This window comes from Pempheris klunzingeri, chromosome 10, assembly GCF_042242105.1.
Source record: "Pempheris klunzingeri isolate RE-2024b chromosome 10, fPemKlu1.hap1, whole genome shotgun sequence".
NCBI classification, from domain to species: Eukaryota; Metazoa; Chordata; class Actinopteri; order Acropomatiformes; family Pempheridae; genus Pempheris; species Pempheris klunzingeri.
The window spans coordinates 6,923,827-6,938,309 of NC_092021.1; the positions used below are offsets into that span (position 1 = coordinate 6,923,827).

Below are 14,483 nucleotides of genomic sequence, written 5' to 3' on the forward strand. Positions count from 1 at the left end.
TTCTTACCCTCACGCTATGAAATCAAACTTTTATGACAGCCACAGTGCCTTCACCCACTTTCTCTTCCTCTGGTGCTGAGTTACTAGTGAAGCCTGATACAGCATCATTGGCTCCTTTGCACCCATGAACAGTTCGCCACCACAGCACCCACCACTCTCCTTCCTCCCCCCACACCCCCAGGCCCCAGAATCCCGTGACATCATGGACATGGACGTAGGTGTGAGGGAGTCGGTGCTCGCTGAGGCTGACATGGCCTCTGTTCTTCAGCAGCTTTTGGAAGAGCAGCGTAAAGGTTTCGACCTGGGAGTGGTTGCACCACAGCAAGGTAGGAAAAAAAGGAGGAAACGCATCGCAGGTTTCCTAAAGGGTTTCAACAAATTCTACTAAAGTAAATGGGGATAAAAATAGGAAACTCACATGAATGGCCACAACATGTGAAGAAACTCATACTCCAGGGTTAGTAACAATGTTAACCTAAGTAGGTTAGCATTCTAACCTTTGTTAACCTACATACTTTGTAAGTAGGTTAACAGGGTGCTAAAAGGGCCAAACATTGAAACATTTGGCCAGAACAGCAACTGGCTTCCCTGAAACATGAAATTTGGCCATAATTTCACATTTCTTTAACTAACATTACTCCCAGTTTTTGTTTGTTCACAGTATTTCACATAAAAGTATATTGTAAGCTAGTTAGTTAGCTTGTTAGCTAACAGGTAGGCTAGTTAAATATCTTTTTTCTCTTTGTACAGCCAGTTAATGGTGCAACATATTTTCAATAGAGCAATTCCAATCAAAAGCTAAAGGGCTAATGTTAAGGGAGCTATATGTCCTTTTATCATATGTACAAATTGTACAAACAAGATATAAGGTCTGCTATTCTTTGGGTGTAACATGGTGAGTTCATAAACCTATGCCATATAAACAACGGTGTCTATATCAGCGAGCAATTAGCCTATAGCTTATGGATAAAACCTAATGTTGCCATGTTATTTTCTTTGGACGACCGTGCAGATGTGATCATATTGGGAACCTAAGAAAAGAACCTTGAGAACGTACAAATATCAGCCAAAAGATGTAAGACCCCTTTGTGTTTCAGACACAAGGAAGTGCACCATCTTATTTATTAACTTTCTGTCTACACTGAGTGGACATCTGCTGCTTGTGAGAACATTTTAGCAAATATCTGACCAATTTTGTAATCTAACAGTTGGTAAAAATCAGCTGGTTTGGTGATCAGTTTTGCATAATGTCGATAATGTTAATAACCAAATAACCTTTTGAGAAAGTTACACTCTTTGCATGTATTATGTCCAGCAATTTGCTCATTTGATTTGCTGATTGACCCTCATATTTTCTCCAGATGACCTTGGGTACCCAGACAACAGAACTATTCCATCTCGCTCCATCTCCCGGCTCAGCTACTCCTCATGTGGCAGCGGTAGTGCTTGGGGCCCACGGGGCAGCAGCAGCTACCTGCCCGACCCTGATGACTCAGAGATGGAGGATGACCGCTGCCTGCCCTACCCTCTCTACCAGACTCATCTGGGCCCCGGCAGCCACACCTCCCAGGAGAGCCTGAACTCGGCAAACCACCCACCGCAGGTTTATAATATGATCCATATCCCTATCACGTGTGTTTGGCAAATTGTTTGTTGGTAATTATTTTGTATCGCCCACGCTATTCTGTGATTATTGATATATTTACATGTTGGGAATTAGAAAGAATGTTCCATTCTGTCTGATAATCAGCTTTATTGATGGATATACAACCCATATGGCTTTTAATGTTGGGTTATAAAAGTTTAATGTTCAAGATTTGTTTCCCTTGGCACAGGCTAAAAGTTTCTAAGAGAGACGACACTAAAACCAAGGAGCCAATTCTATTTTCAATTTTTTTATTTGGCAAACTGAACGCATGTATAAAAATCTTTAAACATTTTATAATGTTACTATCCAAATACAGGAAACTATCAAAGAGTTGAAAATAGGGGCTGACTTGGCTTTCCGTTTTAATTATCAAATATTTTTATTTTTTTATAAGAAAGTGTATTCAGGGGACAAAAGGAGAATAAACACATGGCACAGCTCTGACCTCACTGCAACATGGCGTGTTGGAAGGAATTTGTTTCATTAAAATAAGCAATCAAGAGTAACATGACCATAAACAAAACTCAGAGAATTATGAACTAAATCTTGCCCAATTTGGGTTGTAAGGAAGAGGAATAATTAGGCACAAACCCTCCGTATAGGATAAATTAAATGTGGTTAGGAGCCAACACCTAACAAACTGATTTTCCGTTCGATATTCCAGGGGTTTTTTTTAGGATGTTGTAACCACACACACATCAGGCTGACACGTTGAACAATGTCGGGGAGACAGCTGCGAGATCAGAGGGAGGCTACATACATTACATCAGTGTCTATTTATGTGTTAGCATACAACTCAGTCCCTGGAAAGGTTCACAACAACTGCGTCTGTTCGGTCCATGAGGAGCAGATAAAAAACAGACTTTGTTTACCATTAGTTTGGCTGACTTTTCTTACTGCTGTCAGAAATCAGCAAGTCTACATGCGTCCTCATGTGCCCTTGAGCTTTCAGTGCATGCGTCTTTAAGACTTAACTGCACACCTTAGCTCTGTTTTGAGCTATAAACTGAATTATATGACTGTGTTGTGATGAAACACATTCATGCTGATGCTGATATTGACGTTTCTTACCTCTTAAGTTTGCATTTTATGAGTTAAAATGGCTCAACACGCCATCTAATGTTTTAAATCAGTCCTGAACCTTGCAAAGCCAATATTGAGACGGAGTCAACCGGTTAGGACCTGTCCATATCATGAAACTTAATGTTAAAAAAGAATTAAGATGGATGGCAAAGATTTTTCTTTGTGGTTATGAAAGATAAAGAATGTGAAAACAAAGGAAGTATTTAAGCTCTGAGCCATGACAATAAAAGGACTGGTATTATCAGTCCCACCTGGCGCTGTGCTGATTTCCACCTCGGATATCTTGTGTCATGGCAAATTTGTCTCACAGCTGGGCAACACACTGGGAGACACAAACAGGATACTGCAGAAAACACACAGCCCAAACATGTGCCTGTCAGACATCAAAAACGGCACTGATATTTCTCATTGGCTGTGAGGGCCAAGCGTACTCAGACACCCGTTACGTATCGGATGCATATGGCTGTCACTTCCTGTCAGTTGGATTCTGATTTGGGAAACATTCGAGCGAGGTTGAAAGTCAAGTGATTCAATTTGATTATGTTTGTGGAACATGAGTCAGCGAGCACAGACTGTACAGCCCCAGAGCACATGTCAAGCAAAAATGGTGTGGAACGAAGCTACAGTATGTTTACATGTTCCATATACAGATGAATGACAAATTAAAGGAAAAACCTGAATAAATGAGTGGAGAAACCTAACAAATGCAGATGCTTCCATACAAGGCACGATGGCTTCATGAGAATGATATTAATCATACACTATGGTCCTCACAGCCATCATGTCTCAAACCTACTGAGCCCCTACAAGAGATTTCAGACTAACCTGTCTACTCAGGAGGCTTTTCAGCTGTGTTTTTCAGTCATCCATCTCACACGTGTCTGATGTAACAGATATTCTTCTATGTCAGTCGATACAGCTGTCAACACAGCCTGCATTACTGCTCGCGCTGTACATCGTAAATGTGGGCTTTTTAAAGTACAAGTCTATTTTCTTCCTGTTTACGGGCGTAACAGGAGCGATAGTTTGTTGGGCTCTGTGCGTTGCCAAACTGCAAGTGACCTACATGCAGTACCGTGCCTGAACACGTCCTGTGAGGACTGAAGCTGGTGCTGCCGCTCAGCTAACTTGAAGCTCACGCTGCACACCCTGTCACAGTGTTAGGCAATGCTAACACATGTAGCCCAGGCACAGATAACTTTAAAGCCCCAGAAAACTTATTATTATTCAATAACAATAGCAAAATTGAAACTCAGCTAATCTGCCACATCGGGAAACACCTGGAAATGTAGGTTAACAACCCCACAACTGACATCAAATTTTCATTTGTATAACGGAGTGTCTATTTGCATCTGGGTGTAAATAGCCAGACGTCCGCTATTCGGCTACATAGACCCGATCTGGTCAGGCAGTGTAAAGAACAGTAAATTCCTCCTCAGGTTGAAATTGGGTGTGGTGAATTTCACCAAAGTTAATGGGCTGCAAATTCTGTGTGAAAAGTAAATTACATTGCTTTATTTGTAAACTGAGTGAACTTATGTATTTCAGTCAGGTTCAGTTGTTTAGGTTTAGAAAAAGATCCTGGTTTAGGTTGAAATAATAAGACAAATACAAATATAAAAGGCAGTCCTCATTAAACACAAAATCTCTTCTTTATAACATACACCTGGCTTTAAATAGCCCCATTAACTATTTACACCTGAGTGCAAATAGTATTGCTGACAACTCACACCCAGGTGCAAATACCATCTGCCTTTATTTCGTCTGGGTAAAGTCTGATGGTCTGATCGTGGTTTGTGTAAGTATGTGACATCATGGGTGTGAGTGAACCTATGGTGGACCTTTTAACTTGCAGAATGAACCCAGTAAATGTTGAAGCCAATCACAACATAGGTAGAAGGGCTTTTAATACTGTTCAAATATCACTATGTGTAGGTTACAGGTGACTAAGGTTGGAAGAGGTTCATGGTTTAGGTCATGGAATCCAAGGAATGAGGGGGTTAGAGGAGGAGGAGGAGGCGATAGTCTGAGAGGAAGTGTTGCACAACTCAGGAGAAAAAAAAGTCCCTTTCACATCAAAGATGCGTCTTTTTTCTTTTTACCTTTTGTCAAGATTTACTCTCTCTCTCTGCATCTGGACTGTCGTGCCTTCATCCCAGTCATCGCTGAGCGGACCCTCTCACTGTCAAATCAGATTGGGGCGATGATGCGATTTGGCTCACAGCTCAGACTCTGATGACACCATGTGAAAGCGCAGCATGGAGTTCATCAAGAGGCTAATAAATTGAAGGCCATCTGTATTTGAAAGACATATTTCTTGTTTGGTGTGAGCTAAATGAATATCATATGACATGTTGGTCTGGTAAAGTCTCCTCCTTTATTATAACTCGTCTTTATCGTCTGAAGCCTCCCTGACCGTACCTGTCTTTCAGATCACCGACCTGAACAGACGCATGTCGAGAATTGAGACCCTCTTGAACCACTTAGAGCAGAAGGTGTCCTCAACTTACGACCAGGTAAATCCAGTAAATATCACACCACATTTGCCGTCATCATCATCAAATCATCACTGACCCTCAGTCCAGCTGTTGCAGAAGGAGGCTCTTGTTAAGGTTTTGTGGGTGGTTGGTTATAGTGGAGCATTTACCAGCCAAAGAGTCACATATCTTTCATGAATATTGACATGTTTCTGTGCCTGCTGCATAGGATTCTTTGCTAACACATTTGCCATGCCAATTTTATAAAGTGATAAAATGTCAGTGTTATGTTTACAGCTTGGTACATTTCCCCTGAAGGACCAGAAACACATAAATCAATGCAGCTTCTAGCACCAACTTAACCACTGTAGCTGGACAGCAGTCCACAGGTCAAACTTCCTTTCCTTCCGGGTAAAGATAAACAGGACCTGTGGGCTTATTTATTTGAAAATGTAAGTGTTGCCTCTTAATAAAGAGGTATTCTATTTGCAGCTCATTTTTCAAGCTTCTGGTAATGATTTTTTTATTCATCCTCCTCGTCATCAACAGCGATGCCTCACGTGGGTGTGGGGTCTGCTTTTAATTGGGACGTGAGCTCCGAAATCCACACCAGTACGATCAGAGAATGAGCCAACCCACAAAAACAGCAGACCGTAAACTAACACAGACCTTCAGCTCGCCTGGTAATTAATGGCTATTGAGCTTCAAATGAGAGCAATATTTGATAGACTTGTGCTTTTCCTCTCTTGCGGCAAACCACAGCTTAAATCAATCGGCATGTAGCACATGTTGCACCGCTTTTGGCAGAGCAGAGTCTGCACGCAACACTCCTGTGTTATCGTCCATCTGATGAGTGGTGAAAGGAGAGTTCTCATGCTTTCATTCATCACTGTGTGTTCCATCTATTCTGTTCTATATACTCCGTTCTCAAACTGCACATTTGTATTTTACAGTGATCACAGTGGCATATTTACCTAAAAAATAGTAGTAGTTGTTAGAACAATGGGACCTCAATTTCACATAGATGTAAATAACATTTTTTTTGTTTTTAGCTAACGCCAACTCTGCGCTTAACTAGTTGAAAACTCCTGCTGGAATTTAAATGTTTTTTGCTGACTTGTTTTAAATGAGAACTTTAGAAAAATGGACGTGATGCACATGAGGGCTGGATACATGCCATCATGCTAGAAGACTGAAGCTAAAACTACAAGTCCCCGGCAGAAAGTTGGCATTGTCTCCACTTGACACTGTCTATATATAAAAGACATACTTCAGTGCTTCTTTGTTCTTGTATTAAAATGTTATATATAACATGATGCTCCTGTGTACTACTGAAAAACATACATGGACAAACAGCACTTCTCGTAAGTGTGTGTTTCACTGGTACTATCTCAGGTTGTGTTTGACTGCTGTTACCGGTATGTAAACCTTTCCAAGTGAAATAAAGGACAGGGCAAGGCTGCTACCATTACTCTTAACTCTTATTTAGTAGTGTAGTCCCCATGCTGAAAGGAGATGTGACTGGCATAATCCCACAAAGTAATGTAGTTAGTTCATGATACGCTCATTGGTGTTGGAAGTAGCATTAAGTCTATACAAGGTAGTCCCTCATGCTAAGGTTTGCTGCTGAGGTTAGAGCAGATACATGGTCAGTGTCCAAGGTTTTCACAGCCACATGTTCTCTACTCCCTTCAGACACCTAACAGCACATCTCCTCTTCCTCTGTGGGAGGAAGTGGACTTAGAGGAGCAGCAACTGAGACAGAAGCTGCATGAGATGACGGACAACATCAGTGACCATAGCCTGACTTCTGATGAGGACGAGTCCAACAGACCGCGTTCCTCTCAATCCATCCCAGCATGGAGGAGCCCGGAGGGGGACGCCAAGCCCTCTGGACTCCCCACCAGACCCACATCCAGAACAAGCATCACAGTCTCCAGCCTTGAGGATGAGCAGCCTCCGCAGACTGAGCCTCAGAAGGTACAGCTATCTGCGTCAGAACTCAGTGAGCAAATCATCTGACAGAGGAAAAGTAAATTCTGTATTCACACACAAGCATTCTTACTTGGATTAAACTTCGCTTGATGCCAGGAAGTTCATCAGAAACATGCAGCAGCACTGCACATCTGGCTGGTTGCAGATTCTATATCTCTGTTAAAACAGCCTGGCTTGTGAAATTCCATACCACCTCTGCTGGAATCCACTTCAAGCATGTAGTGTAGTCATAAATCAAGTCACTCAGCCTTAGCATTTATTTTTCCTTTGTAACCTTGGCTCCCATAAACATAGAATTGACTAGAAAAAAAGAACTCCTTCTTAGTTGTTGCACTAAGTTCCCTAAACTGTTTTCCCCGGCATGTCTTTCCCTTTAAAGTAGCAGAGCTGCAGTTCTCAGGTGAGTAACGATAATAATGTGCTTTTTTACATCTTTTTAATACAGCTGCATGATCTCTCTTACTTCAAGTATCACATAACCCTAGTTCACTAGCTTGGACACGCAGGAGAACACACTTCTTTGAAGATATAACCATAAACTGATGTTTTCTTTTACAAGCGTGACTGTGTTGTTTTCATTATGACTGGAGGGGGCAAAGGTCAACTATTGTTTTCTGTTCTGCATATTATCAACCCCATATCTGCTTCACTGGCAGTAGTGAGCTGTGAATGACAACTTGACACCCACAGACTGTATGAAAGAAGGAGGCGTAAATTCATTTTATACGTCAGTATACACTTACCTGACTGGGTCTGAGTTTATGGCTTCAGTCACTAGTTTCAAGTCTTCCTCAACTACAGTGTTCATTTTGTAAGTTACGGTCCTATTTAGAGTAAAATAGACAATAAAGGAGGGTATGCTTTAGGGAGGGGCTACTAACCAATCTGAGGTGTTTTTTTGTGGAATGCAGGTGGGCTCCAAAAAAAACAAGATGGTGACAACCAAAATGCCGAACTCGAGGCTCGAGACAAGGCCCAGAACTGAACAAACAGTTTCAGAAAACCCTATGAACAAGTAGATTAAATTAAAGCAAAAAAAAATTCTCAAAATGTATAATGGAGACACTGAATGATCACTAAAAATATATCTGACATTTTTGAGCCAAAATATTTGCCATTACCAAAATATCTGCGATAAGCTAACATTGGCTGAAAGATTGACCGGGAAGAATTTGAACATAGGATACAGGAATTGACCCAATATTGCATGTTAATGAAGGATACACATGTAGGTAACACCCTGTTCAGTAATTCACACTTAGGAATCATTCTATATTTAAATAAAGTGCTGAAATTAAGTACTTAATAGGATTGTATGTTCAAACAAGAGTTTGACCAGGACATCCAGGAAGCTTTGTTGCATGTCATCCCCTGTCGCTTTCTCCTCTGATTTCCTGCTGATTCTCTAATGAAGACTCAAAATGCTCCGTCCGTCTTTGCGGAAAAAAAAAAAGAGCTTTATCAATTTTGGATTCGAGGGACAAATATATTTTCTCCCCCTTAGACAAACTACTCAACAGACAGCCTGGAGAGGAGGTGTCATCCCCTAGAGGAGGGATCAAACACGGGCTTCAAAGGCTCAACGGCCTTACTGGTTGAGCTGGAGGACAAGGTAGCTCAGGCAGCTGCCAGCGTTCAGAACGCACAGAGTGAGGTAAGGGACAGTCTGCATATTCTGTTTGTCGTGAGGAGACGGACACAGTGAAAGTCTCTCCTTTTATCCCAAGGTATCTTACATAGAAAACAGGATTGCTGCCCTGAACGCTGCCGGCATGCCAGTGGATAAAAGAAAAAAGGTAAGGACATTTCTTTGCTAGTCCAAACTAGAGTTTCAGAATCAAAGCTGTTTAAAATCATTGTATGGAAATGCTCCACACAGTATAGAGTCAAACAAGTGCACACTGGAGTTATTTTTTGGAGGCAGAGCTGTTCTGAAGGCAGATGTTATCCTGCTAGTTGACTCATTGGCTTAAGGACCTATGATATGACTCCCAGTTCCGTGGGCTGGCCCTCTGAGATTCAAATCAACCAATCAGATCATTTCTATCTCCTCAGCAGGTCTGTCTCTGATAAATGTTTCTATACTCCAAGGTGCCAAAAAAAGGCTCATAGGTCATATATTTTCCCACATTCTCATTTTTATTTCGTTTCTGTTTGTTTCCCGCTTTGTTGTCTTCTAGTCTGCAATCCCGATCCAGGCAAGAAGACTTTCCCACAACTTTCCCACAAGTAAGAACTGACACTGCTGCCCTCGAGCGTGATCCCCAGGGCCTTACAGCCGACTCAAGACATTTTAACCTTGTTAAACTCAGAGAACACGATGAACTCTTTTGTGAGCTGGTGAACACTGTGTGCCATTGTACTACAGCTTCAGTTTTCCCAGCTGCATGCCAGATACTCTAATTTTCTTCAGAATTATCACAGGCATATCGTCGAAGCTACTAAAATGGTAGAATATTTTGTGGCATTTTCAGGGTATTGAGTTATTTTAAACAGTTTGTGTTTGCCACTGAGGAGCTCTACTGGGGCACTACTGTGCTTTGATCACTGACCCCTGACCAGTAATTAAGAGCGGGCTGACTCTTTGTAATTCACTTTCCCAATGATAACATTATTTTTAGTCTCTTCTAAACCTCCAGTAAGCTTCCAGCTTTTAGGTTTGTAACAAAGTTAAACAAGAAAATCTCAATTTGACTTTACACGTTTAAAACAGAGAGCTGGCAGAACATGGATGTACAATGCAGTTGCTGTATGTTTCCAGGCCAGGTGGACAGGTTTGCAAGGAACTCCCTCTACAGGGGCTCCCTGACACAGAGGAACCCCGTGGCCAAGCCCAAGACCAGGGCTACCTCTGCGGTATGACCCCTCTCTGTGGCGCTGGTGCAGTGAAGAGTTCACTTCCAATATTATATCATTACCATTTGGCAAAAAGTCTCATCTACATAAAAAAAAATATGAATTATAGCAAAAAGTTTGAACATGTGAGTCTGGATCAGAAATATTGAATGTTCAAGTTAAAGGGATAGACTGACATTTTTGGAAAATGTGCTTTTTCACTTTCTTGTCAAGAGTTGGATTAGAAAAAGCTTAGTACTGTGATGTTTATATGTTAAATAGCCAGAGCCAGGGCAAACAGGGCAAAACACTGAGCCTGGCTCTTCCTTAACAACCAATACATCCAACACGTATCTACACAAGTGAAAGTCCAACAAGTCACAAGCTAGAAATATTCCACCACGCGACGCCCCATTTGCCCCATAACTTTTTATATTTTACTCCAACCTATTAATCAGTGATTTCTTTTATGGGTGCTGGTTGGTGGATTATGTTACCTTTTAACTGAGCCAAGCTAGCTGTTTCCCTCTGTTTCCAGTCTTTATGCTAAGCTAAGCTAATTGGCCGCTGGCTGTAGCCTTATATTTAACAAATGGACGAAGGAGCAGCATTGATCTTCTTATCTCTTGGCAAGAAAGCAAATAAGTGTGTTTCCTTTAGAGTTTTTTCTTCCAAATGGATCTATTGTTGGAAACGAACTCTTAATTTACTGTTTCCGCTGTGCTTTGACTTCCTCTGCTGCTGGATCTCCTGGTGGCTGGCTGCTAATCAGGTTTTGTGATGGTTTGAAATGATTTTATTGTATTATTTTCCTCTTCCGTTTCAATGGAATATGCAAATTCTATGCAATTCTTGCATTAACGCATACCATCTTTTTCTGGGTACTTGTATTAATTACTATGCATTTAAACTAACAATATGTGCACACGCTTGGGTCTTTCTGCCAAAGGAACTGAGAGCCATTACAATGTGAAGCAGATGATGGAAAAGTAATGAGAATGAATAAGAATAAGACTTTTTTTCCTGTGATTTGAAATACCCTAATGCATTTTCTACTTATGAGGATCTAAAACACATGTGCTCGCATCAGACAGATCAGAGAAGGGTTGTCATTGTTTTGACTGCCAAGATTTCTGCGATGTAAATACTGAAAGTTAATCATGAAGATTTAAGATAGCCATCTTCTCGTGTTCTTCTGTATCTTGTTAACAAAAAGAAATCCCCTCAGCAATGAATGAGATTAATAGTTTTATTCTCCTTTAACTATCACTGTCCACTCTCCATAGGCCTCTCTATCCACGGCTGCTATTTTAAGATGAAAGAAATTGTAGACATAGCCTGAGTAATCATTCACAACCTGCACTTCTCACATGATGATTTATAAATCATTACCAGATGTACCAAGGGTAGCACACATCATGTACTTTGTGTTGTCTTTCCTTTTTGTCTAAATTGATATGAATGATTTCATAGTTAAATGTTAACTCAATCAAAGCATTAAACGACTGATTATCTGATTATTAATATCACAGCCAATCAATTTCTGTCTCTCTCTGCCTCTCTGTTCTTGCAGAAGCCAGTAATGGCGCAGGGCTCCTGAGGAGGAGGCTGACCATTACGTGACGGACGACTTTCTCTTTTGACCATATATTTTCTGTCAGCAATACACTGAAATTTGGCTGGAATGAAAGAGATTCCCATTTAAACGTCACAGACTATCAGCTTGGAGTGTGCTGATTTATATTCTAAAATGTTTTTTTGTGATCTTGCTGTGTTCATTTCTTGAGTTATATTCACACCATATTTATAGAGCGTGTGGGAGTTACGCATTATATGTGCTAACTTTTCTTCTCCCACGTATTAGATCATACTTACAAAATGCATACTGTATATTACAAGTTAATGTTAGTGTACAAAGGCATTCACTCTGGCCATGGTTATCTGTAATCTGTAGTTATTTATGCCAGAATATGAAACAAAATGAAAGTGAATTGTGAAGCAGTATATTACATGATGCTGTTTTGCTTGCGCTGGTCATCACCAGTTCATAATTGGTCATAAACAAAGTCGAATTGATTGTAAAATTTGACTGATATCATCATCATACGTCAGTACAGCAAGTCTAATATGGTTAGTTAGAGGTATTGTGATGTATATAAGTCAAATCAATATAGACGCACAATATGCACATTCCCTGTCTATTATGGCATAATATTAGAATATTAGAATATATTATACTCTATATAGTATATTTATGTCAATAAGCGCCTCAAAGACATTTGGTTTTTTTTTTTTTTTACTACTTCTGCTTAATTAGTATCTCTGTATCGACAACAGCTTCTTATTTATAAGGCCGTACAGCTGTATACTCTTGAATTTGAAAATACTCTTAGAAATAGGACAAGTCACATAAAGCCAAATGAATTTTATTTTTTCTTAAAAATTTGAAATACAAATGCGTGAACTATTTATTTTTCTTATTATCACCAAGGTCAGTTGATTTTAACATCACTTTTTTTTGAAGGTTTATGTGACTTGATTTGAAGATGAACTGCATTAATTGTGTTAAACTAAAGGAACCTCAGTTAAAGAGCAGAGAAACACACAAAGAGGGCAGGGCACAAAGAGCCATCATATATCAGATCCAATGGCCTTTGCTGTCACAGATTTTTCTTAAATTAGTTACTGATTGTAGATTTTTGAAAATTGTATTCCATTTTATTCTGTCAAGCCTCAATTTAATTATATGTGTATTTCTATGCAGTAACATTATTATTTCACTAGTCTTATTAAATTATTTACAAGCTGACTTGATACTGTCGTTATCTTTTTTTCTTTTTTTGTTTTGACCACTAATGTTGTTTGTGAGCCTAAATCTAACATCAAAACATTATGTTACCACATGTGGGCTCATCACAGTCCTTTTCTTATATACTTCTAAATTTAGTTGCTGGTTTTTAAAGTCTTCACATGACTTCACGGCCCCGCTTCTTCTTTGAATCCACAGGGTGCTTTCCAGATCCTTAACACAAATATTCCAATAGAAAACATTTTCAAACCCATAATATGAATTGACTCACAATAAGTCATTGTGTTTATAATCTGGTTTAGGTTTGTTAAAGCATTTGCATATTATATCATATTGGATATTTTTTTTTTTTACATTTTTAGTAGCAGATAACTCTGGGAAGTGAAGCACAAAAAGCTTAAAGATGTTGCCATAGTTCCACTACAATCAAACTCATAGTACCACTCTAAAGTTGGATTTTATTGTGGCATTGAACAGCACCCCCAAATCCAAAATCGTCTCACAGTTCATTGAGATTCATGGATTCAGTGGCGTACTGTTGTCATTTTCCAGGTCACCGCCGCAGTTGGCAGCTCCATGACAAATCTTATATTATTCTTCAAAGGTGGGTGGCATCAGCACGTCAACACATTGCTGCCCCTCCTGCTGCAGTATAAAGAAAATAACTGATAAGCTGAGACAGACGCACACAGATACCACAACCATTAATAACCAGAGCATCCACGTCACAGAGCTCACTCAGAGACATCACATCCCTTTGGGCTTCTGGTCTTACTACAGTACTTCATTGAGGGGGTTGGGTTCACACCTGGAGGGAGAGAAGACTTTTCATTCCTGGGTTTCACTGGGAGTTTGGTTCAGCGCCTCAATTCATCCAACAAGAACTTTTCCAAACAGTAAGTATTCATATTTGATCAGTATTCCTGTTTAAGTGAGTTGCAAAATCAGGTCAAAAATGATCTGGATCAGAAGTAACTGAAGTAATGAAAGTCCATTCAGACTGATGCAGACTACATAATGTCCTTTAGTCCTGATCCTTGTTCTGTCAGGTGATCCATCTATCTTTGCTAGTTTTTACTACATTCACTCAAGTAATTTATTGGAGAATTTCCTTTTTTTTTTTTTTTTTTTGTAACAATGTACTCCTACCTCACTACAATTCTGAGGCAAATGTTCTACTTTTTATTCCGCTACATTTATTTGATAACTTTAGTTATTTTACAGATTCAGTTTACAAAATCTTACAACAAAAACAACAAAATTACAATTACAAAATATAATCAGCAAATCAAATATATGGCACATTATTATAGGTTAAGATAAGGTGGAATTTCCGAGCTACCATTGGGCTTTTTGATGTTAATGTTTTCATACTTAAATAGCACTTCGGATGTAGTATTTCTGCGTTGTGAAGGAAAATATGTGAGTACTTCCTCCACCACTGATCCTGGGTTTGGATGTGACTGTTTCGATGTTTGTTTTTGTCGCTCCAGGTCGAGCCGCGATGAAGGTGTGTGCAGTGCTCTGTGCTGTCTTTCTACTGCTGAATGAAGTCCTGAGTGGACCTCAGCGAGACGGTCCCATCATTATCCGAAGTAAGGACAGCCAATGACATAATTTTGCCTGTGTTACCCAT

The 14,483-nt window shown here is 40.0% G+C and overlaps 1 protein-coding gene across 3 annotated transcripts in view; it reads left to right on the forward strand.

The window, feature by feature from the left end:
• mlphb (melanophilin b) overlaps window positions 1–12,154 on the forward strand; it is a 31,051-nt gene extending 18,897 nt beyond the window's left edge. For all 3 annotated transcript variants that reach the window (XM_070838005.1, XM_070838006.1, XM_070838007.1), the window contains 9 exons: window positions 182–326; window positions 1,362–1,603; window positions 5,164–5,247; window positions 6,904–7,188; window positions 8,708–8,857; window positions 8,931–8,999; window positions 9,384–9,432; window positions 9,965–10,059; window positions 11,612–12,154. In XM_070838005.1, the coding sequence (XP_070694106.1) occupies window positions 182–326; window positions 1,362–1,603; window positions 5,164–5,247; window positions 6,904–7,188; window positions 8,708–8,857; window positions 8,931–8,999; window positions 9,384–9,432; window positions 9,965–10,059; window positions 11,612–11,638 (1,146 nt within the window). In that variant the 3' untranslated portion in view covers window positions 11,639–12,154. The remainder of the gene's footprint in view (window positions 1–181; window positions 327–1,361; window positions 1,604–5,163; window positions 5,248–6,903; window positions 7,189–8,707; window positions 8,858–8,930; window positions 9,000–9,383; window positions 9,433–9,964; window positions 10,060–11,611) is intronic.
• The last annotated feature ends 2,329 nt before the right edge of the window (window positions 12,155–14,483 follow it).